The sequence below is a fragment of the Ascaphus truei genome, chromosome 21 (genome assembly GCF_040206685.1).
Source record: "Ascaphus truei isolate aAscTru1 chromosome 21, aAscTru1.hap1, whole genome shotgun sequence".
Lineage (NCBI taxonomy): Eukaryota > Metazoa > Chordata > Amphibia > Anura > Ascaphidae > Ascaphus > Ascaphus truei.
In genome coordinates this window covers 32,315,824-32,339,382 of record NC_134503.1, presented here as the reverse complement: position 1 = coordinate 32,339,382, position 23,559 = coordinate 32,315,824, and the positions used below count along the sequence as shown (strand labels likewise).

Genomic DNA, 23,559 nt, shown 5'->3' with positions numbered 1-23,559 from the left:
GAATTCGGCAAGGGCCAGTCGAGTACAGACTTCAATTTCTCGGGATCCATAGTAAAGCCTTGGTCAGAGATAATATAGCCTAGGAAGGCTGTGGAAGTCTGATGGAACAGACATTTCTCCATTTTTGCGTAGAGGCGATTAGCACGAAGCCTAGAGAGTACCAGTTTGGTATGGCGAATGTGCTCCTCTAAGTCCTTAGAGAAAATGAGGATGTCGTCCAAATATACGATGACGAACGTCCTCAAAATGTCCCGGAAGATATCGTTCATGAACTCTTGGAAAACAGCAGGGGCATTGCACAGACCGAACGGCATCACTAAATACTCATAATGTCCTGAACGCGTGTTAAACGCGGTTTTCCTTTCATCCCTGTCTCTTATTCGAATAAGATTATAGGCCCTTCTTAAATCGAGTTTGGAGAATATAGATGCTCCTTTTAGACGGTCGAAGAGTTCAGAAATTAAAGGGAGAGGGTATCCGTTCTTTACTGTAATTTTGTTAAGCCCACGAAAGTCGATACAGGGTCTTAAGGAGCCATCCTTCTTCTTCACGAAGAAGAAGCCTGCCTTGGCGGGGGAGGTAGAGTTGTGGATGAACCCTTTTGCCAGATTCACTTGGATATAAGATGTCATAGCTTCTGTCTCTGGCACAGATAAGGGATACGACTTGGACTTAGGGAGAATGGTTCCGTGAATTAAGTCAATAGGACAATCGTAGGGGCGATGGGGAGGTAATACCTCAGCTTGTACTTTGTTGAAGACATCTTAATACTCGTTATACACCATCGGCAGAGCAGAAAAGTTAGAGGAAGTGGTGTCCAGGCCAGCGAGCACGGCAGCAGGAGGAGGAGTAACTGTCTTCTCTAAGGTGGTAGTCCATTGGATGGGTAACACATCGGTCCAATCTATACGTGGATTGTGAAGCTGCAGCCATGGAAATCCTAGAATAACCTGGACAGTAGGGGAGTGGAAAACATCGAAGACCATTACCTCATTATGACCATCCGCAGTTGTCAGGGTAAGTGGATTAGACTCCCAAATGATGAAGGCTGGTTGGAACAGGCGTCCGTCGATAGCCTCCAGACCAATGGGCGATCTCTTCTTGACAAGTGGAATTCGGTTCTTGCAAACAAAGGTGTGATCAAGAAAGTTACCACCAGACCCAGAGTCAATAAAAGCTTTCACTTCTATTTGAAGATCAGGACCCGCCAGCGTTACAGGGAGCATTAGCTTCTTAGGTAGTTCCTTAGGGAGAGAGGGGCAGGGAGAGATAGTACCCAGTAGAAGCCCCTCTACCTTTACTGGGCATTCTCGTTTCCCGGTTTCAGGCGACAGTTTCGGAGCCGGTGCTCTGGAGAACCGCAACCTCTTTATGATGTCGTGCTTTCTCAGCAGCCCGAGGTTGTTGGCTACCGATTTGCATCGGTTCAGGAGCATCCAATGCAGGTGTACGAGGACATATGCAGAGGTACACAGCTATTTCTGCTTTTGAGACTATCTACACATGTAGCTCAGCCCTCTTTGACTGGGTTAGTTAGCTAAGCTATTTACCAGTCCCAAATCATGGAGACATTTATCAATACACATAGACATAGATAATAGTCTTATACGAAAAGTCTTATCTGTTAGCTGGGCTGCTGTAGGGGAAGCTTCTCTGCTCTCTTGGATCCGCACCTGTGTGTGCTAAGGCAATCTCCGGGCTCCAGGTTAGAATCTTGTCCCCTTTGTCTTGTGGTCAGCTTGTCGCTCAAGACATCTGTCCTTCCTTGGTTCAGCCCAGTTGTGGACTAAGGAATCTCTGCTCTGTCTCCTAGTTCAGCTCAGGTGTGAGCTAAGGAGTCTCACTTCCTGTCTCAAAGGCAGGCTTTTTCTAACACCTCTAATCAGCCAGGTGCTGGATAATTAACCAGCACACTGCTGGATTAGAGGCACGTTTTCTGAACAGGGTAAGTTCCCTATTACAGCAGGGAAGGCGGAAGGAGGAGACCTATGAGAAACAGACAGAGGCGGGAAAGAACGGGAACAGTGACACTCGTGTCGTCGTTCTTGAGTGCGTTGATCCATTCGGTTGCTGATAGCAATGAGTTCTTTAAGGGAAGAAGGCCGAGCATGAGCTGCGAGGTCATCCTTTAGAGTTTCGGACAAACCGTGCCAGTATGCTGCGGCAAGAGCCTCGTCGTTCCATTGGGTCTCTGCGGCGATGGTGCGGAACTCCACCGCGTATCTTGCAGCTGACCTCCGAGCCTGCGTGATATGGAACAAAGAAAAAGCAGCAGTTTCCCTACGTGCTGGTGTATCAAATACCTGTTGAAACTCATGCCTGAACTTGGGGTAGTCTTGGGTTAATTCAGGTTTGTATTCCCAGGGGGAGAAGCCCAAGCAAGTGCATCGCCAGTGAGTAAGGCGTAAATGTAGGCCCCCTTGGTACGACCAGTAGGAAAGAGGGGGGGGAAATCTCGAATTGAACTTCGCATTGATTCAAGAATCCTTGGCAAGCGAGGGGGTCCCCATTGGGTTGGGAGGTGGTATACGTGGTCCTGGATTACTTATAGTCACAGGAACTGAGGGTGACGGGGCAACTGGGGTTTCCCGGAGAGACAAATTGGCAAGTTGTTGTGACACAGTGGTAAGTTGATTACTTACAAATTGCAAATGTTCCACGAAAACACCTTGGCCCACCTCAGGGGGGTCTGCATTTGTTGGGCTATGCATAATGTAACGCCTGTATGCCCGCAGACCTGGCCAGTCCCCATTACTGAAGTGGGTAAGGGTATAATACGCACCTACAGCAGTAAGGGCATGCCCGGAGTGTGGTAATGGGTTGCCGAGCCTGGTAAGAAAGGGTTAACGTATACTTGCAGAGTCCGGGGTACCAGAGATCGGAGAGTAATATCCATGTGCCAGAGTTCAAGGATTGGAGAGAGCAGCGTAGTGATGTCCGTAAGCCAGTGTTCAAGGGTTGGAGAAAGCAGCGTAGTGAAGTCCGTAAGCCAAGGTTCAAGGGCAGGAGAAAGCAGAGTAGTCAAATCCAAAGCAGTACACAAGTTCAAGCCAAGGGAATCCAAACAGGGGCAGGGACAGGAACCAGCACTGAAACAGACAAGCGAGCAAGGCATAGACACTGCACACACAGGAGCTACAGGAAAGCTATGCAGAGCAATGAGTAAGAGGACAGAGTAGGGTTATAAAGGAAGGAGAACCAATAGGGAAGAGAGGAGGAGCACAGGCTTGAGTGAGAGTTTGCAGGGATAGGTCTGAGAGAGCAGGGGAGGAGACAGGGAAATAGTCAAGCGATATGGCTTGTAAGCCACGGGGGCGGAGCTAGAGTTTAGGGGCGGCAGATAACTGTAGCGGGTGCGCGCTCCCTCTGTAAGAGTGCTATGCGTGTGCACCGCACGTGTCACAGGGCGCAAGGGACGCACCGCCGCGGGGACGCTCGGCACCGAAGGTGAGAGGGAAGGAGAGGCGGAGGAGTAAGGTAATGTAGAGGCTGGGGGAATAGAGGCACGCCAAGGGATGCAGGTGCCGTGGAGGGGAGCGAGTGACCAGGAATGCGCGTGCACAGTGCGGGGGCCTCGCACATGACCCTAACGTGCATCAGGGTATGCCAACCGCGCCGCGGAGGAACGGCCGCGAGGGAAGGAAGGGAGAGAGTGAGGATGCAGGGAAGAGGGAGAGCTAGAAGTTGAGGGAACAGAGGTGACGGAGACACACTGGGGAGCGTGAGTCCCCCGATCCGTTACAACCGGACAGACACTTCTTTGCGGTTCACGACTTCTGCCTTGGACCCTCTGGATATTCGGATATCCGAGGGATGAATTCTCCATTTTCTCTAGGCTGCAGGGCATCTTGGTCCCCCTTTTCCTCCGCAGGATCTGTGGACATGTCTGTTCCTTCCACGGTAAGTGAAGACCCGCTTTTCTTTTTCCGCCTCTTTGTTTTGGATGACTCCGTTCCATCAGGAATACTGGAGTCTCCATCTTTATTTGGAATTTTAGCAGCTTCACTGGATCCACCATGCTTTTCTTGCGATTGTATTAGCTGGCATATATATTCGGTGATTGTATTGTATGTCTTTATTTATATAGCGCCATTAATGTACATAGCGCTTCACAGTAGTAATACATGTGGTAATCGAATAAATAACAGATAATATAAATAACAGATCATGGGAATAAGTGCTTTAGACATAAACATAACATTAAGGAAGAGGAGTCCTTGCCCCGAGGAGCTTACAATCTAATTGGTAGGTAGGGAGAACGTACAGAGACAGTAGGAGGGAGTTCTGGTAAGTGCATCTGCAGGGGGCCAAGCTTTATGTATCATGTGTTCAGAATGTTCACAGTGCTATTCGTATGCTTCTTTAAGCAAGTGTGTCTTAAGGTGGGTCTTAAAGGTGGATAGAGAGGGTGCTAGTCGGGTACTGAGGGGAAGCGCATTCCAGAGGTGTGGGGCAGTCAATGAAAAAGGTTTAAGGCGGGAGAGGGCTTTAGATAAAAAGGGCGTAGAAAGAAGACATCCTTGAGAAGAACGCAAGAGTCGGGATGGTGCATAGCGAGAAATTAGGGCTGAGATGTAAGGAGGGGCAGAAGAGTGTAAAGCTTTAAAAGTGAGGAGAAGAATGGAGTGTGAGATGCGGGATTTGATTGGAAGCCAGGAGAGGGATTTCAGGAGGGGAGATGCTGAGACAGATCTAGGAAAGAGTAGAGTGATTCTGGCAGCAGCATTTAGGATAGATTGTAGGGGAGACAGGTGAGAGGCAGGAAGGCTAGACAGCAGGAGGTTACAGTAATCAAGACGGGAGAGAATGAGGGCCTGAGTCAGAGTTTTAGCAGTCGAGCAACAGAGGAAAGGGCGTATCTTTGTTATATTGCGGAGGAAAAAGCAACAAGTTTTAGAAATGTTTTGAATGTAAGGGGCGAATGTGAGGAGTCGAGTGTGACCCCTAGGCAGCGTGCTTGGGCTACTGGGTGAATGATCGTAGTTCCAACAGTAATGTGGAAGGAGGTAGTAAGGCCAGGTTTGGGAGGAAGTATGAGGAGCTCTGTTTTAGCCATGTTGAGTTTAAGGCGATGGAGGGCCATCCAGGATGATATAGCAGAGAGACATTCAGAAACTTTGGTCTGTATAGCAGGTGTAAGGTCGGGTGTTGAAAAGTATATTTGTGTGTCGTCAGCATAGAGGTGATATTTAAACCCAAAAGATGTTATTAGGTCACCTAGAGAGAGTGTGTACAGAGAAAAGAGAAGAGGTCCCAGGACAGAGCCCTGGGGTACCCCCACAGAGAGATCAATAGAGGAGGAGGAGGTGTTAGCAAAAGAGACACTGAAAGTACGATGGGAGAGGTAGGATGAGATCCAGGATAGAGCTTTGTTCCGAATACCAAGAGTATGGAGAATGTGAAGGAGAAGAGGGTAATCCACAGTATCAAATGCTGCAGAGAGGTCGAGTAATATGAGCAGAGTGTAATGACCTCTGTCTTTGGCAGCATGGAGGTCGTCAGTTATTTTAGTGAGGGCTCTTTCCGTGGAGTGAGCAGTGTGGATGCCAGATTGTAGAGGGTCTAGGAGAGAAAAGGTGTTGAGAAAATGGAGTAAGCGAGAGAATACAAGACGTTCAAGGAGTTTAGAGGCAAAAGGCAGGAGGGAGACAGGTCGATAGTTAGAAAGACAGGTAGGGTCAAGCTTGCTGTTTTTGAGTAATGGTATGACTGTTGCATGTTTGAAGGAGGATGGAAAGTTTCCAGAGCAGAGGGAGGAGTTAAAAATGTGTGTGAGCGTAGGGATTATAGTAGGAGCAAGAGGTTTTAGGAGATGGGAGGGAATGGGGTCAAGAGGGCAAGTGGTAGAGGGAGAAGAAGCGATCAACAGCAACACATCCTCCTCTGAGACAGTGGAAAAAGAGTCAAGGAAGGCAGGAGGAGAGTTAGGAAGAGGTGTAGGATGGGAAGAAGAAACAGAGGGGATGTTCTGACGTACGGATTCCACCTTTTCCTTAAAATAGTCAGCAAAGTCCTGAGCGGAGATGGAGGAAGGAGAGGCAGCTGAGGGTGGTTTGAGTAGAGTATCAAAGATAGATAACAGTCGGCGTGGGTTAGACTTGTGCAAGTTGATTAGTGCAGAAAAGTAGGCTTGTTTAGCTTGCGAGAGGGCAGAGTTGAAACAGGATAGCATAAATTTGTAGTGAAGGTAGTTTGCGAGAGTGTGAGACTTCCTCCAGAGGTGTTCAGAGGAACGAGTGGAGGAATGCAGCATGCGTGTGTGGGAATTTAGCCAGGGTCTAGGGTTAGAAGGGCGAGTGCGGCAGAGTGAAAGTGGGGCATGTAGATCAAGAGAGGAGGACAAGACAGAGTTGTAGTTCCTGACCAGGTTGTCGGGGTCTGTAGCAGAGCTGAGAGAGGAGAGGGAGGAGCGTAAAGTGGACTCAAAGTCAGGTAAGTGAATAGAGCGCAGGTTTCTGCAGAACCGGAGTGTAGATGGAGGTGGAGAAGGGGAGAAGCGAGATAGAGAGAATGAGATGACATGATGGTCAGAGAGAGGAAAAGGGGAAATGGAGAAATCGGAGAGAGAGAAGTTCTTAGTGAAAACCAGGTCTAAGTAGTGGCCATCCTTGTGGGTGCTGGCTGCAGTCCACTGTTGAAGGCCAAAAGAAGAGGTTAGAGAAAGAAAGCGGGAAGCCCAAGGAAGAGAGGGGTCATCAATGTGGCAATTGAAGTCCCCAAGGAGAAGAACAGGGGAGTCTGAGGAGAGGAAGAAAGAGAGCCAGGATTCAAAGTGAGAGAGAAAGGCAGAAGGGGGATGAGTAGAGGTAGGTGGGCGATAGATGACCGCCACATGGGGGAGATGAGAGAAAACCTGGACAGTGTGAGCCTCAAAGGAGGGAAAAGCAAGAGAGGGAGGAATAGGAAGGGTTCGGTAACGACAGAGAGAGGAGAGCAGGAGCCCCACGCCTCCACCCCTGCCATCAGTGCGCGGAGTGTGGGAGAAGGAAAGGCCACCATAGGAGAGGGCAGCTTCCAGAGCAGAGTCAGACTGAGTGAGCCAGGTCTCAGTTATAGCAAAGAGAAGCAGGGAGTGAGAGAGAAAGAAGTCATGCACAGAGAGGAACTTGTTAGAAAGGGAGCGAGCATTCCAAAGAGCACAGGAGAAAGGGAGAGAGGAGGGAGGGTGGCAGGGGATGGGTATGATGTTGGAGGGGTTGACACCAGAAGGAGTAGAGGTTGCAGTTGGCAGGCGAGGACGAGCGCATGTAGGAATAAGACAGGGACCAGGATTGTGAAAGATATCCCCAGAAGCAAGGAGGAGAAGCATGGATAGAAAAAGGATGTGTGAGGATGATTTGTAGGGGTGTTTTTTAGTGCAGGGGATATAGCTGTGGGGTGTCAGAGGACGCAGGTAAGAAAGGAGTTCATGTGAAAAGAGAAGTGGTGAAGGAAGGAGAGATGGAGATATATGAATAGAGTTAGAGACATACTGAGGCTGGTAGAAAGAAGTGAATCATTTGAGAAGAAGTGAAGTCACAGCAAATATAAATGGTAAAGGCAGCATCACAGCAGTAATGATGCAGTCTGGTATTGATGATATCCTCCTTTCCAGCGTAGTTCAAATGCAGGAATCAGGGCCAGATGGGGTGTCCACTTCTTCCTCACTTCTTTTGAACTTCCTTTTAAACTTCAGTTGTTCAGTAGTCATGCCACTTATAATGGGCCACTTTGATTATGGGCTGCAGGGTTTATATAACCCTGACTGGGTTTATATAGGCCAACCTGACAGTGTTGTTCTGTCTGTCTCCCTGTGTCCCTCCCCGTGTCCCTAGCGGCAATCTCATTGGACCTTGGGCCAGGCCAATGAGATTGCTCCCTTGGCCCGCCCGCCCCCGCACACCTCTCATTGGCCTGAGGCGGAGTGAAGGAGACACACACACACACACACACACACACTAGGGGGGGGGTGTTACATACATTAGCGGGGCTCACAGTGTTAGCAGCACATCTCCCGCTCTCTTACCTGCCGGTCCCGGAGGCTCCGCCTCTTCCTCCGCCTCTCCCTGTTTCCCGCGCTTTCACCCAAGGGCCCCCGCCCCCCCCCCGGCGCCGCTACAGTCAGCTGGGGAGCGGAGCGAGCACCCGGGACACAGCGGGAGAGCGGCCACAACACGCTGCCTCCCGCCTCAGATCCACGTGGGAGCTGCCGGACAGGTGAGGGAGCTGCCGGACGGGTGAGGGAGCTGCCAGACGGGTGAGGGAGCTGCCGGACGGGTGAGGGAGCTGCTGGACGGGTGAGGGAGCGGCCGGACGGGTGAGTGAGTGGCCTTCACCTCCCCTCACCCCCCTTCACCTCCCCTCACCCCCCTTCACCTCCCCTCACCCCCCTTCACCTCCCCTCACCCCCATTCACCTCCCCTCATCCCCCTTCACCTCCCCTCACTCCACTTCCCCTCCCTTCCACATCCCCTCCACCTCCCCTCCACCTCCCCTCCACCCCCCCTCCACTTCCCCCCCTTACCCCCCCTCCACTTCCCCCCCCTCCACCTCCCCCCCTTCACCTCCCCTCCACCCCCCCTTCACCTCCCCTCCACCTCCCCTTCACCTCCCCTCCGCCCCCCCTTCACCATCCCCCACCAACCCCCCTCACCACCCATCCTCCTCACCTCCCCTCCGACCTCCCCTCCGCCCCCCGTTCACCTCCCCTCCGCCCCCCCTTCTCCTCCCCTCCGCCCCCCCTTCACCACCCCCCACCACCACCATACCACCACCCCCCCCCACCACCCCTCCGACCTCCCCTCCCCTCCTTCAACGCCTTTCGTCCGCCCTCCCGCCTCTGCCTTTCGCCCACCCGCACTTCTGCCTTTCACCCGCCCACCGCTCACACCCCTGCGCCACACAGCCGCCGCACGCACTCAACAGACACCCGCCACACTCGACACACATCCGCCGCCTCTCACCCACCCCACACACTCAACACACACCTGCCGCATCCTGCCCCTACGCAACAATATCACTGACCAGCTGTTACCCGCACTCGCCACCCACCCGCCGCCTCACACCCTAGCAGGACCCCGACCCACAGCCAGCACTCACTACCCACGCGCCACCCGTACTGAACACCCAACTGCCGCCTCACACCCTAGCAGGACACACGCCTCACATTTTCACATCACTTATGTCACCAAAATATACATTGTACTGTGGTATGTTTACAATAAACCATTTTTATACAACATCGTATTACATTTTCTTCCATCTTTCTTTTCAACATTATTATCTAACCTTTACAACAAATAGTCACCTATCGTTCCACGATTTATAAATAATACTACCTATTACGGATTTACATCCCAGGCAACGCCGGGTATATCAGCTAGTATACTATATAATACACACAGCAAAGGCTTCAATGAGGATTTAGAGATGGTTTTTACCTAGAATTGGATCACTTGCATATACTATATAATACACACAGCAAAGGCTTCAATGAGGATTTAGAGATGGTTTTTACCTAGCATTGGATCACTTGCATATACTATATAATACACACAGCAAAGGCTTCAATGAGGATTTAGAGATGGTTTTTACCTAGCATTGGATCACTTGCATATACTATATAATTGTAAGGAATCCACTACTGGTTTTGACTTTTGCCTTGCAGACCTGTGCAGTTGCAGGCTTCCTCTGGCAATCTATGGCACAGGTGCTGCCTCTCATTGCAGCTTCTGCCCTGTGCTACTTCATTGGAGGAATTCTCACACACCCTCCTCCTGTGATTGGATCTCCGCCCTTTATATTCTAGGCGTTGGCTCTGAACCAGCGCCGAGCATAACTATTCATATCTCTATGTTACTGACTCTGCCACAAACCACCCCAGGCCTCTCTCCTAGCGTTCTTACCTTCCAAGTTCCTGAGTATCCAGAGGCCTGGTCCTGGACGTCTGTGCTGAAGCGTTGTTGCCAGCACTGGCCTGCTGCTATCTCCTTGCAGTGGCCTACCCCGGACGTCTGTGCTGAAGCGTTGATGCCAGCACTGGTAACTGCTGCATTCCCTCCTAGCAGTGGCTACCCTTCCTGTCCTGTGGCCTGCCGCTATTCTCCTGTAGTGGCCTATCCTGGACGCCTGTGCTGAAGCGTTGATGCCAGCACTGGTACTGCTGCATTCCCTCCTAGCAGTGGATACCTTTCCTGTCCTGCGGCCTGCTGCTATCCTCCTGCAGTGGCCTGTCCTGGACCTCCGTGCTGAAGCGTTGATGCCAGCACTGGTACTGCTGCATTCCCTCATAGCAGTAGATACCTTTCCTTTCCTGCGGCCTGCTGCTATCCCCTTGCAGTGGCCTGCCTTGGACTTCTGTGCTGAAGCGTTGGTTCTTCCCGACGCTGCCCTGCGGTGAACTTCGGCCAGCCTGCTGTCTCCTCCTGCTGAGATCGGCGTCATGGGCCGAGGCCGCACCTCGCGCAGAAGCCACCCCCGCGCTCACGCTCCTAAGCTGAAGCGGGGAAATCCTGACTACCTGTTGCCGAACTCCTGCTTCCATAACGACGATGCTGCCTTCTCCAATCCTGACCCTGCGATGTACGACTACGAACTGCGCACTCCGGATCAGTCTGCGTGGACTCAGGTCGGTGATTATATAACCCCACCTCAGCCCCGCGGTCCGGTCCCGGTTTGTGGCGAGCATCGGCGTAACAATAATACACACAGCAAAGGCTTCAATGAGGATTTAGAGATGGTTTTTACCTGAGGAGAGAAGAAGGATAAGATCCATTAGGGTAAGAGTTCCTTCCTTTTAAACTTCAGTTGTTCAGTAGTCATGCCACTTATAATGGGCCACTTGGATATGGGCTGCAGGATATGATCTGCTGCTCCTGCTCTTGCTGATCGCATTCGTCATCATAGAGAGCAGTCTTTTCGGTTCGTACCGATTACAGGCACCCCCATCATTCTTAGTGTGTTTTGTGGGTGTGATTCGGTTCGGGTTCCCCATAAGAGATGTCTTCCTCCTCATCGGACTGGAAGGGCCACTCTTCCGTGGGGTAGGGTTCATTACAGGAACGATGTATCTTGTCCTCCATTTTGGGGCTATCAGGTGTATTTTTCTTCCTGACCTCTGGAGGCGCTATTGCAGCTGTTGCCACTGTATTTGCTAGAACCCCAAATTTTGGTAGTCCTACAGGTGGGCAGACTTTGCTTGTAGAGTTCATAGCTCTCACAGGCATCTCTGTAGACTTTTTTTTTACTTTGGTATGTTTTACAATATTAGCAATCCTGTGCATGCATTCACTCTCATCGTCTGAATAAGGCCTGAAGGGACACTGCTCTTTGTGGTGGGGTTCTTTACACCAGGAACACATTTTCTTCCCCATTTTTGCAGATTCTGTATTTGACTTCAGCTGGGTGGCCATTTTAAATTCCCAGAATCAGTACCTTGCGTCGATCACGTCTGTAAAAATGTCCCTGCTTCAGCACAGTCTTGCATCAATTTTCACACTTTTCTGCATATACTCCATTCACAGCTGGTAGTCCTATGCAGTGTGGCAGCCTTTACTTCCAGAATCAGTACCGCTTGTGGGTCACCGTCTGTATTCACTGCTTAAGCGCAGTTTATTTATTTATTTATTTTTAAGTAAACAACAAAGCCTAGCTCCTCTGGAGCGCTAACTCACTTCTTGAACCCTGACTACGGCTGGAAGGCAAAGCCCCTTTTTCAACAACCATATTACACATTATTGTGATAGGCAAGTAAGGTTTACCTGCTTCAGCAGTCTCTCTCTCTCTCCTCTTGGGATTGGGGAAAAGAGTCTATCTGTGGTTTTGTGGCTTTCTTCAGTGCAGTGTAGACTTCCTTCCTGGATGTGTATCCCTTTAATTCTGGTCTCTGCTGCATGAGATTCTTTGCTTTGTTGCTCAGGCTGTTTGCAGGAACTATGCAGGCAAAAGCACAAAAAAATTCACAGGCAGTCTCCGGGGCCCCTTTGAACTTCAAGGGCCACCTCTCATCCCAACTTCTGACACCACATGTAAGAGATGTGTGCAGAGGTACGCAATGGAGACTGGTTTTAAGGTGAAATTAAATAAGGCTTTATTTCGCCTGTTGCTTTAAACACAGCAAACATGTGAAAATCCACAAACAAAATCTGCTCCACGTTGGAGTATATTTACACCTGTAGTCCAGCGATTCACCAGCCCAAATCATAGAGACATTTATATATATATATATATACACACACACATATATATACATATATATATATATATATATATATATATATATATATATATATATATATATATATACACACAGACATAGATAATCAGTTTTATAAGAAAAGTCTTATCTGTCTCGTAGTTGTAGGGGGGAGGCTTCTCTCTTTCCTGGGTTGCTGCCTTTTCCTCAGGTTATCTCAGCATTACGGTGTAGAAGTCTTGTGAGCTCCAGACATCTGTGATCCCTCTGTCAGTCTCATTTGTGAGACTCAGGAACCTCTGCTTTGTCTGTTTCCTTGGTCAGCCCAGTTGTGGACTAAGGAATCTCTCTTCCTGTCTCAAAGGCAGGCTTTACTAACCAATCTCTAATCAGCCAGGTGGTGTTGGTTAATTGACTTCTAGCAGTTAACCACCACACTGCTGGATTAGAGGCACCTTTTTGAACAGGGACAAATCCCCTGTTACACTGCTACATTTTGACCTATAAAAGCAGCAGTCCTCCCCATGAGGCAGCATCCTTAGTGGAACGCGCTATCTGCCGCGTTTCCTCCCGGCGTCGCGCTTCAAATACAAACTTGCGAAGCGCCGCTCTCCCTGAAGCGCATGTACACGCTCACTATATGCTTATTCATTGGCGTCCTAGTGTTTGTTTCATGCGAGCCACGTAGCTTGCGCCATAGCCTGCACTGTGGACAAAGCCTAAGTCTACGAGTTTAACTCCCATGTTCGTATCTCGCCCCCTTATCATGTTCAGCTTTCATTTTAGTTTAGTCTTTTTGTAATGTTAAAAATCTCGATTTTGTTTGAAATCTACAGGGCATGCAAATTAAATCTCCGGTTTGTTTGGTTAATCATGGTATCATAATTACTTCACAAACAGAGAAGTGAACACAATAAACGTCAGATAAGCATTTCACCGCAACCCAAAGAAAACACTTCTTTTTCACAACAAAGGAAGTTAGTCTGAGGGAAGGAAACTAATTACATTGATAACTTGGTGTTTTCCCCACGCTTTGGTTTCAAATGGGTCAATTGTTTGCAGAGATGCAGCAACCGTTAGAGACGCAAACAGGAATATACAGGCATCAACAATTCTCTCGTTTCGTGTGCGTCTCTTGCACTCTCTCGTGTGCCTCACTTTCTCTCTCGTGCTTTCTCGTGTGTGTCTCGCTTTCTCTCTTGTGTGTCTCTCATCTCAGTTCCTGTGTATCTGCACTGGGTAAAAGGCAGAGACGCCCCCCCGGGAGATGGCATACAAACCTGGGTTACCGGGTGGAACATTACAATTTAAAGCTGCAGGGTTTATTTATTTATCAAATGTTTTACCAGGAAGAATACATTGTTTTCACGTATGTCCTGGACACCTGGTTGCCAGGTGTCCAGTATTGAACCGGAATGTACTTTATTTGGACACTGTCCAGTAAAAAGAATTAGAGGTAATACTGTACATCAAGCATGTCAAACTCGCGGGCCGCATGCGGCCCACAACGAACATATTTGCGGCCCAACCCAGTGGACCCCAATCTGTGTGACGCGGCGCCCTTGTGCGCCGTGGTTTGCCTAGAGGGGCACCGCGATTATCACTCCCCACCATCCCTCCGCTTATCCCTCCCCACCATCCCTCCGCTTATCCCTCCCCACCATCACTGCATCATGCCGGCCGGGCCGCAGGGGATTGGCTGCAGGCAGAGAGGAAGCCGGGGGCGGGGCTTCCGCTTTGTGCAGAGCACACGGTGAGTGTGTGTGTCTGCCTTCCGGCTCCTCTGCCTGCTGGTGTCTGTGTGGTGTCCCATCCCCTTCTGCCCCGGGTGATAGGAGAAGGTAGGGGGGTTGGGGGGGAGGGAGTTAGTTGTAAATTTGCCTGTCCTGCATGGATCGCATGCCTTTCCTCCCCCCCTCCCCCCAGTCACTCACATCCGTCGCAGCCTCTGCTCTCCACTGCTGCTCTCGTGTCTGAGTGTGTGTGTGTGTGTGTGTGTGTGTGTATCATCTGTGTGTGTGTGTGTGTGTATCGTGTGTGTGTGTGTGTGTATGTGTGTCTGAGAGAGAGAGTGTCTGAGAGAGAGAGAGTGTCTGAGAGAGAGAGAGTGTCTGAGAGAGAGAGAGTGTCTGAGAGAGAGAGAGTGTCTGAGAGAGAGAGATTGTCTGAGAGAGAGAGAGTGTCTGAGAGAGAGAGAGTGTCTGAGAGAGAGAGAGAGTGTCTGAGAGAGAGAGAGAGTGTCTGAGAGAGAGAGAGTGTGTCTGAGAGAGAGAGAGTGTGTCTGAGAGAGAGAGAGTGTGTCTGAGAGAGAGAGAGTGTGTCTGAGAGAGAGAGAGTGTGTCTGAGAGAGAGAGAGTGTGTCTGAGAGAGAGAGAGTGTGTCTGAGAGAGAGTGTGTCTGAGAGAGAGAGTGTCTGAGAGAGAGAGAGTGTGAAGGAAGACCTAATTTCCTCGTCTATGATTCAGAACTGAGAGGAGCCTTTCCTCTGCCTAGAAAACCTGAAGCCTTGTGACTGGATACACAATCTGCACCATTTTGCAGCAGACTTCCCCGGAGAAGCTTTCACGCCCTGCCACTGTTATCTTCGATTTTTGATGAACTTTTCAGGCCTGGTAGACGAACGAAATGAAACGTAACGCAAGCCAGGTTTCAAATCCTTTGTCTCAATTTATTACTCATAGGGTAATGACTTTTATACAGAAAAAAAAAAGATATTGGTTAGAGGCGTAAAATAGGCGTATCATAGGCGTATCCTAGGCGTATCCTAGGTGTGTCTTGGGCGTAGCTTTGATTAGAGGTGGGATTTAGGGGCAGGACATATTAGTGGCGTGACTTTTGGGACGTGTCTTTCCCAATAAAAGCAATGTCTGAATACATAGCTTATTCATTGTCTGTTATCAAACGAGACCTTGAGTCTTTAGCAACTACTGTATATTACACTATTTTGTGGGATTCCCCAAGTAGGGAGAGACCAATGCTGTTGCTAGGGGGAAGTGCAGCTTCTTCCTTCCTGATTGACTGCATTACCCAGCAGCAGCCAAGTAGGGTGACCAGATTTTGAAAATGAAAAACCGGGACACACAAAAAAATTATTAATACAACACAAAACATTACGGAGAATGAAAATTATAATGATATTTATCTAAAAGTGGCACCATTGATGCTGTATTATTAATTCTACCTCTTCCCATTCTCTTTCTACCTTCTCCCCCATCAGGGCCGCCAACAAAAATCATGCCCCCCCCCCAAAAAAAAAATGTAATGGACCAACCAAAAAATCTACTCGCCACCTAGCCCCACCCCTTAAAGAAATTTAATAAATTCCTAGAACAAAAACAGGATTCGTTTTGTACATAACAGTTTTATTGTATTACACTTATACTGTACTACAATGTGTGCGTGTGTGTGTGATGACCTCACTAATCGAAAAAAAAAAAGCCAGATGTGAATGATTCTGAACCCCTTAACCAGTGTCAGGATTCCGCCTCTTCACAATATCTAAAGCAGCAATCCCGCCTGGGATCTTACCTGAATCGCAGTCCCTCAAGGTATTATAATGGAGGGGAGGTGTTCCCTACCTGTCTTCCGAGGTCTCCCGTGTGAAACTTGAGTCAGATCTGGAAGAAAGCAGTATAGGTTATCTCGGTGTAGGTATACGGCAATTAAGATAAGATAAACACAACCTAGTGAAAATAAAGGTGAACAATAGCGCTCATGCAAACAATGAATTACAATGAATTACAAAAAACCTGTAATATAGAGTCCAAGGTAGTCCTGGAGCTGCCCAAAGAAGTGAATCTGGAATCTCCTACCCAGATTTGGTAATGTAGGGGAAAGACACCTCCTGTGGCCTGAGGAATGGTTTAATTGTGATTGTAGACAAAGTTATTTTCTTGATGGATTCCTCAAGAGAAAAAGAGAAAACAAGCATACACACTGCAATAGTGCATTACCCAGGGACAACTAGGATGTATAAAGAGAGCAATTTTAATACAATAATAAAATACAGTATAACATATAAAATAAAAAACAATTGATTACACTAAAAAAAATTGCTAAGAAGAATTATACTAAAAAGAACTATCTGTGCCTTGGCATAGGAACCAGATGTCTTGAAACTTGCTCCGTTTGGTGTAAAATTGGAAATCTACTCACCAAAAGTGACTAGGACATAAGCGTTATTGAAATGGTCTTATCAGCATATGGGACCACTTGCTGCAAAGTGAAATTGCGTCAATCCTCGGAAGAGGATCTCCTTTTCTGCTCGGGTGTCTGCTTGCTGCACACTGCTTGCTGATTTCTCCCAGAATTCAGCCGATCAACTCCTCCTGTGACGTCACCGCTTGTTCTCCACAGCTACGGTGTCTTAGTAATGCCAAAAGACCTCCTACATGTTTCGAAACTCCTAATAGTGGGTTTCTTCCTGATACACACAGCTACTGATACACACAGCTACTGATACACACACAGCCACCGATACACACAGCCACGATACACACACAGACACCGATACACACACAGACACCGATACACACACAGACACCGATACACACACAGACACCGATACACACACAGCCAACGATACACACACAGCCACCGATACACACACAGCCACCGATACACACACAGCCACTGATACACACATACACAGCCACCGATACACACACAGCCACTGATACACACACTCACACAGCCACCGATACACACACAGCCACTGATACACACACAGCCACTGATACACACATACACAGCCACCGATACACACACAGCCACTGATACACACACACTTTCCCCAATACACACACAAAGTGGAGTACAGTCAGAGTCAGCGACCGATGTGAGTGACTGGAGGGGGGGGGCGGGGGAGAGAGGAAAGGCCGACGATCCGAGCAAACGACTCCCCGCCTCCCCATGCACCCATCTTCCGCACCAAGGGGACCGGGGGCAAAGGGAGAGCAGAGGGGGGGCAAAGGGAGCACAGGGGGGCAAAGGGAGCGCAGGGGGGGGGAAAGGGAGTGCCAGGGGGGGGAAAGGGAGCACCAGGGGGGCAAGGAGGGCAAAGGAAACACCAGGGGGCAAAGGGAGTGCCAGGGGGGCAAGGGGAGCGCCAGGGGGGACAAAGGGAGAACCAGGGGGGTTGCAAAGGAAGCACCAGGGGGGTAGCAAAGTGAGCGCCATGAGCACCAGGGAGGGGCAAAGGGAGCACCAGGGGGGTAAAGGGAGCGCCAGGAGCACCAGGGGGGCAAGGTGAGCACATGGGGGCAAGGCGAGCGCCAGGGTGGGCAAAGGGAGCGCCAGGGGGGCAAAGGGAATGCCAGGGGGGGGGGCGTTCCCTAAATTTGCAAGGGGGGCAAAGGGAGAGCCAGGGGGGCAAAGGGAGCGCCAGGAGTGCAAAGGGAGCGTCAAGGGGGCAACGCGGGCAAAGGGAACACAAGGGGGGCAAAGGGAGAGCCATGGGAGCAAGGGGAGCGCCAGGGGAGGGCAAAGGGAGTGCCAGGGGGGGCAAAGGGAGCACAGGGGGGGGGGAAAGGGAGCGGCAAAGGGAGTACCAGGGGAGGCAAAGGGAGCGCCAGGAGCACACGGGGGGCAAGGCGAGCGCAAGTGGGGCAAAGGGAGCGCCGGGGGGGCAAAGGGAGAACCAGGGGGGCAAAGGGAGAGCCAGGGGGGCAAAGGGAGCACCAGGGGGGCAAAGGGAGAGCCAGGGGGCAAAGGGAGCATGGGGGTGTCAAAGGGAGCGCCAGGGGGGCAAGGAGGGCAAAGGGAACACCAGGGGGGCAAAGGGAGAGCCAGGGGGCAAAGGGGGGTAAAGGGAGCGCCAGGTGGCAAGGCGAGCACCAGGGGGGCAAAGGGAGTGCAAGCGGGGCAAAGGGAGCACCTGGGGGGCAATGGAAGAGTCAGGGGGCAAAGAGAGAGCCAGGGGTTAAAGGGAGCTCCAGGGCGGGGGGGCAAAGGAGCACCAGGGGGGCAAAGGGGGGCACCAGGGTGGCAAAGGGAGCGCCAGGGGGGCAAAGGGGGTGCCAGGGGGCAAAGGGAGCGCCAGGGGGGCAAGGGGAGCAACACCACACAGCAGACAGAGGAGCCAGGAGCGGGAAGGCAGACACACACTCACCGTGTGCTCTGCACAAAGCTGAAGCCCCGCCCCCGGCTTCCTCTCTGCCTGCAACCAATCCCCTGCGGCCTGGACGACATTCTAAGCCCCGCCTCCCGGCATCATCATTCATCCAATCCCATGCGGCCCTTCATCCAACCCCACCCCCTCCCCTCCCTCCGGCAGCATACAGCATACATTCAGTCACAAATACTTTCTGGCTGCCGCATCTTCCTCACCGCCGCCATCCCGCATCTAAATACCGGGACCAGAGACAAAACTCAGGACATTTCCGGGACAGACGGGCACCCGGGACAGGAGAGAAAAAACTGGGATTGTCCCGGCAAAATCGGGACAAATGGTCACCCTAGTCAGGAGCCTGGGTCCAAGGAGAGGAGGCAACAGCATGGAGCGGTGTGTGTGTGTGTGGTGTGTCTTATCTTTCACCATTGTGTCCATTATTTTAAGGAGAAGTCATACCTCGCTCGCCATAAAGAACACCTTTTTCACCACTGAAGTCCTTTAGCTGCAGTATTTATCAATGGCTTCCCAGTCTAAATTCTGTAGTGGCTTCTGGGAATGTCATCTGCAGCAAACCTTTTCTCTCAGGGAAGGTACAATGGCCGCTGCCATACACACGTTAAAACAGAGGAAGAGGTAACTGCTGGTGCCAGTGAGATGAATAAAGAGATGAAAAGCAAAACCTGATTCAGCAAAAGCTAAACGAACCGTTTGTATTGTCTTCATTTTTAGTTTTTTGATGGTGGGAGATTTGCTGCTTTAAGAAGTGAGAAATCTCCGGTCTATATTAAAATGGCAGAATTCCCCTGTGTGTATGCAGTATATAGAGTAGAAAATGGGGCACAGGCAGGGTTTCCACCTTCTACTGATGGCCAACCCGGAGACTAATACAAAAGAAATTCTCTTACTTGGTGCGGCGGCGTCTCCGGCATCCTCCTGCAATTCCCCCTCCAACTGCAGTGGATATGGCTGCACGGCATCAAATGACGCCGCATTGCCATGACAACGGGATGTCATTTGACGCCACGCAGCCAGGTTCACTGCAGTTGGAGGGGGAATTGTCAGAGGGTGCCAGAGACGTCGCCGCCACCCGGAGATTGACATGCTAAACCTGTAGCCCGGTATGTGCCCATAACCCAGAGTCTCCGGGTCAAACCCGGAGAGGTGGCAACCCTGGGCACAGGTACTGGTTCGAATAGTTTGACCGGTCTCTTCAATTGGTGTCCTGAGGCTTTAATGTGGCCCTTGGACTCTCGGCTATCCAAACTACTACTACTGATATTGACACGTGCAAAATGCTGTGTTTCACACTAAAACCTACTTGTATGTTAAATATAATGTAAAGTATACTGTAAAGTAAATATATAGGGTACAAATGTTATAAATGCTTTGAAAATGTTGAAATATATTGGTTTGAAGTCTAAATGCATCTAAAATAACTGCAATAAGCTTGTGGCCCTTCTACTCCTCAATCTTTCCTGACTGGCTCCTGTGAAATGGATGTTAAGCCCTGATATACAAGTTCTTATGTCGGATGAAACACTCAAACAGTGTATGTCCCTGTCTTGTTTAGGTGGCCCTGCAGACCGTGTCGGGTTGCAGCAGCTAGACACCCTACTGCAGTTGAATGGGCAGGCTGTGGAGCATTGGAAGTGTGTGGAACTTGCCCATGAGATAAGGTAATCTTGTTACAAAAATGGTCACACCAATACTTACTGGGCTGTAGAACCTTTTCTAATGGTCTCCTGCCTTGGCGGTCCGGTCTCGTGCCTTGGCGGTCCGGTCTCCTGCCTTTGCGGTACACTCTTTCCTTTGTATTAGAAAACACATCAAATATGTGTACAGCTATGAAACGGAAAGTTGTGTTCCAGACCCATCAACAAATACCTTTGGATGTTTTGTGATACACTTCCTTTTATTTCCCTCGTCGTCGTCCCCCGTCCTGTCCCCCATCCCCAGTGCCCACTGCCGTCCCCACAATTTCAGTAGCCAATCAATGTAAAACGACTGGACATTGATTGGCTGATGAAACTGACGTCACGCTGCTGCAGCCGGAGATCACAGATTGAAAAGACTCCCGTGACTGCAGCAGTGTCGACGCCGTACTTTGCAGCCAATGGTAGTTTCAAGAGTGAACACTACCATTGGCCACCAGGGGTCGGTGATGGACGCGTGAGCGCGCGCACACATCGCGAAGTGCTCAGTGTGAACGGGGCCTAATGTACATAGCTTTTGAAAAAAAAAAATTCCAGGTGTAGTGTAAAGCAGAAACGTGAGGTTTTGAAAGCTCTGTGGAGTATAATTTTACTTGTTGGTCCCCTAAAAGGCTTATTCAGAGAATCCCCTGAAATTGTAAAGACGTCCCCTATGTGTCAGTGCAACCTACATCAAATCTACCTTTCTCCAGAACCAGTACGGACACTAGAACTTTGTGCTACAGTTCTACAAAGACAAGCTAACTAAATAAAGTACATTTATATATAGAGAACAGTGGCAATCTAAAATATTTGCTTAGTACCAATATAAAGGTAAAATGCCTGATAAGGTGAATATCGCAACTTCTGATATAAATAACAGTTTAGGTTGGAAAACAAATACATGTCCATAGAGTTCAACCTTCTGATATATTCCGATTTGCAATTTGGTGAGATATTTATACTGTGCAGATGTAGCAGGCCTTATTACTCCGATGAAAGTACGCACAGTAACTACGTCATGCTTGTGCTATAGGGGTGATCGTGTTCAGCGGAAGAACCTCTTCTGTTCGCGTCACTCTGATATCACAATCATGCTGCAGGAGCTGTGGCACCAGTGTGTGTGTGTGTGTGTGTGTGTGTGTAGACACACAAATGTGTTTAAAATCTGGGCAAAAATGGCCGCGCACACGGTAAAGTGCCTAATATAAGGCATACATGGTGCAAGGTAAAGGGAATTCGATAAATTAAGTCAGTTAAGATTACAGGGTGATCTGTAATACCAGCACAGCACTACATAAGCATAAATATAACCCTGATGTCTCGCTCCCCAGGGGAGGCTTATGTTTGCATCTTGGACATAATAAATTACCCTTTATTTGTTACTGTTTGTGCTGTGCTGGTATTATCAATCACCTGTGATCTTAGCAGGCATTTATATGTACTGTATGTAGGTATTAGGAATTGTGCTCCCTTTGCCTTTTCCATCCCGATATCCTCTGGTAGTTTTTGCCTTGAAATATTCTTTGTGTCATTTGCATAGTTAATGTTTACTTTGGCTGTAGTGCTGTAGTGTCTAATTGGTTCATATAACCCGCCTTATCAATTGCTCTTTTCAGGAAGTGCCACGGTGAGATCACACTTCTAGTGTGGAGAATCATCCCACAAATAAAACCCGGACTGGAGAGCATGGTCCGAAGGTCGTCTTGTAAATCTGCCTCTGACCTCCCGTCTCAGCCTGTCAAGCGGGAGAAGAATAGTACCAGGTCTCTCAGCGCACCTCAGCGACAGAGTTGTCATATTATGTACGATGAGACGGGGAGGCTACTTCTGAACAGCTGGGAGAGGAGCAGCAAGCCGGAAAAGAAGACCCAGAGCACTCTACCTTCTTTATCCCGAGCTTCCTCCACTGCGGACACCAACTACATCATTTTGGCTCCATTAAATCACGGAACTCAGGTAAAACCTCTAATGCAACTGTTCATGCTGCTGCTTGTTCTGTTTTTAGATGACACAGAGAACGATTGACCCAGCCCGACCTACACTGAGATTCCCCAAGTTTGATGCTATTGAACCTCTTTCTTCCAGCATGATGGTAACTAATTCTGCTGCCATCAACATCTTTGCGAACCAACCAATCTGTTACAAAGTCAATGTGACCCCCCCCCCCATTTTCTTTATTAGGCGTGGTGGTAGTCTCTGGGAACTATAAATGGTAGGGATCTCCTGGAAGTTGGACCGAGGCGGGGGGGGCTTACATGTTCTAGGCAGAAGACCCATTGAATCTTGAAATGTTAGAGACTTTATTTTGAACTTTGGCAGGATTGCGGCTTTAACAATTGCTGCACACTTCCCCCTCTGACAATACTGTACATATTCACACACTGATCTAAGGATGAACCAACACATTTTTAGATCACAGATTTCATTCATTATGGAAAGCCACCTGAACTGTTACAAGCACTGTTATACTACGATAATTGGTGAAAACGTTGTTTGCTAGACACCTGTGTGGCATTATCTCAACAGCTATCTCTGTGTGTGTGTGAGCAAAGGCTATTGTTTCCGCTAGTGCCACATTGTGTGATATTCTGCGTTATCGATGCCATTGATATCTATGGAAACTCTGATATTCTGCATATAACCCAATATGTTGTGTTATCAGCGGGAGCAACGAAGTCTGCTACACCTGTGTATGTCAGAGAGAGCGAAGTATTGGGGCACTCAAAAAGAATACACAAAGTTCATATAGGTACAGTAAAAGCAGTCACTACTTATCTTCATGGGGTGCTGGCAGCCAAACCAGGAAAACCACACCAGTACAAAAACAATGTAGAAGCAACAAAACGGAGGTCCACCGTACTGCAGGTATAAACTAAAACCAGTTTATCGCATCTAACACAGGTTCTTTATCTAGCACAAGGGTGCTCAACTCCAAACCCGCCCCCCCCCCCCTTCCAAACTGGTGGAGTTTTCAGGATATCCCTGTGTAACCCTTGTCCCCCCCCCCCCAGACTCATCTGTGGTGTCTAGGGTGCGTGAGGGCAGATTACATGCGTAGTGGTGGTGCATACCTGCGTGGAACAGGAGGGCCTGAGCTTCCCGCGTTGTTATTGAGGAGACAGGACCAGGCTTCTGGGGTGGTAGCCTCCATGGTATCTTAGTGGTGCAGCGCCTCCATCTTCTATACTCCCAGGGATATGGGATAAGACCTGTATAGAAGAACCTCTCTGGTCCAGGGTTAAATGCTCCAGACTCACAACACAGTCTTTGTATAAAAGTATAGTCTCTTTATTGGTCAGATCAGCGACTCCAAATGTAGTGGCGACCAGCAGCCACAACAACAACAGCAATGTTCTGCTTAACACTCCACTCTCCTCTCTTTACCAGTCCTTCCTCCTCTCCTTCCCTCCAAGTCTCTCCTCCAACAGGATGGTCTGGGCTGGGGTGGCAATACCCCGCGGCCCACCTCAGATGTTAGCCTCTGGGTGGGGACTGGATTCTCCCCATCACCCCAGCAGTGGGGTGAGGGGCATTGGTCCACTGGGTCTATCGTGCTATCAGCTCTACTCAAAGTGGCTGAG

The 23,559-nt window shown here is 49.5% G+C and overlaps 1 protein-coding gene across 4 annotated transcripts in view; it reads left to right on the top strand.

The window, feature by feature from the left end:
* The window catches only part of RGS3 (regulator of G protein signaling 3), a 457,941-nt gene that overhangs the window by 74,686 nt on the left and 359,696 nt on the right, over nucleotides 1-23,559 (top strand). For 3 of the 4 annotated variants that reach the window (XM_075579463.1, XM_075579464.1, XM_075579467.1), the window contains exons 3-4: nucleotides 19,855-19,960; nucleotides 21,595-21,934. In XM_075579463.1, the coding sequence (XP_075435578.1) occupies nucleotides 19,855-19,960; nucleotides 21,595-21,934 (446 nt within the window). Of the gene's footprint in view, nucleotides 1-19,854; nucleotides 19,961-21,594; nucleotides 21,935-23,559 lie in introns of those variants that run through there. The other variant, XM_075579466.1, reaches the window with a different exon arrangement.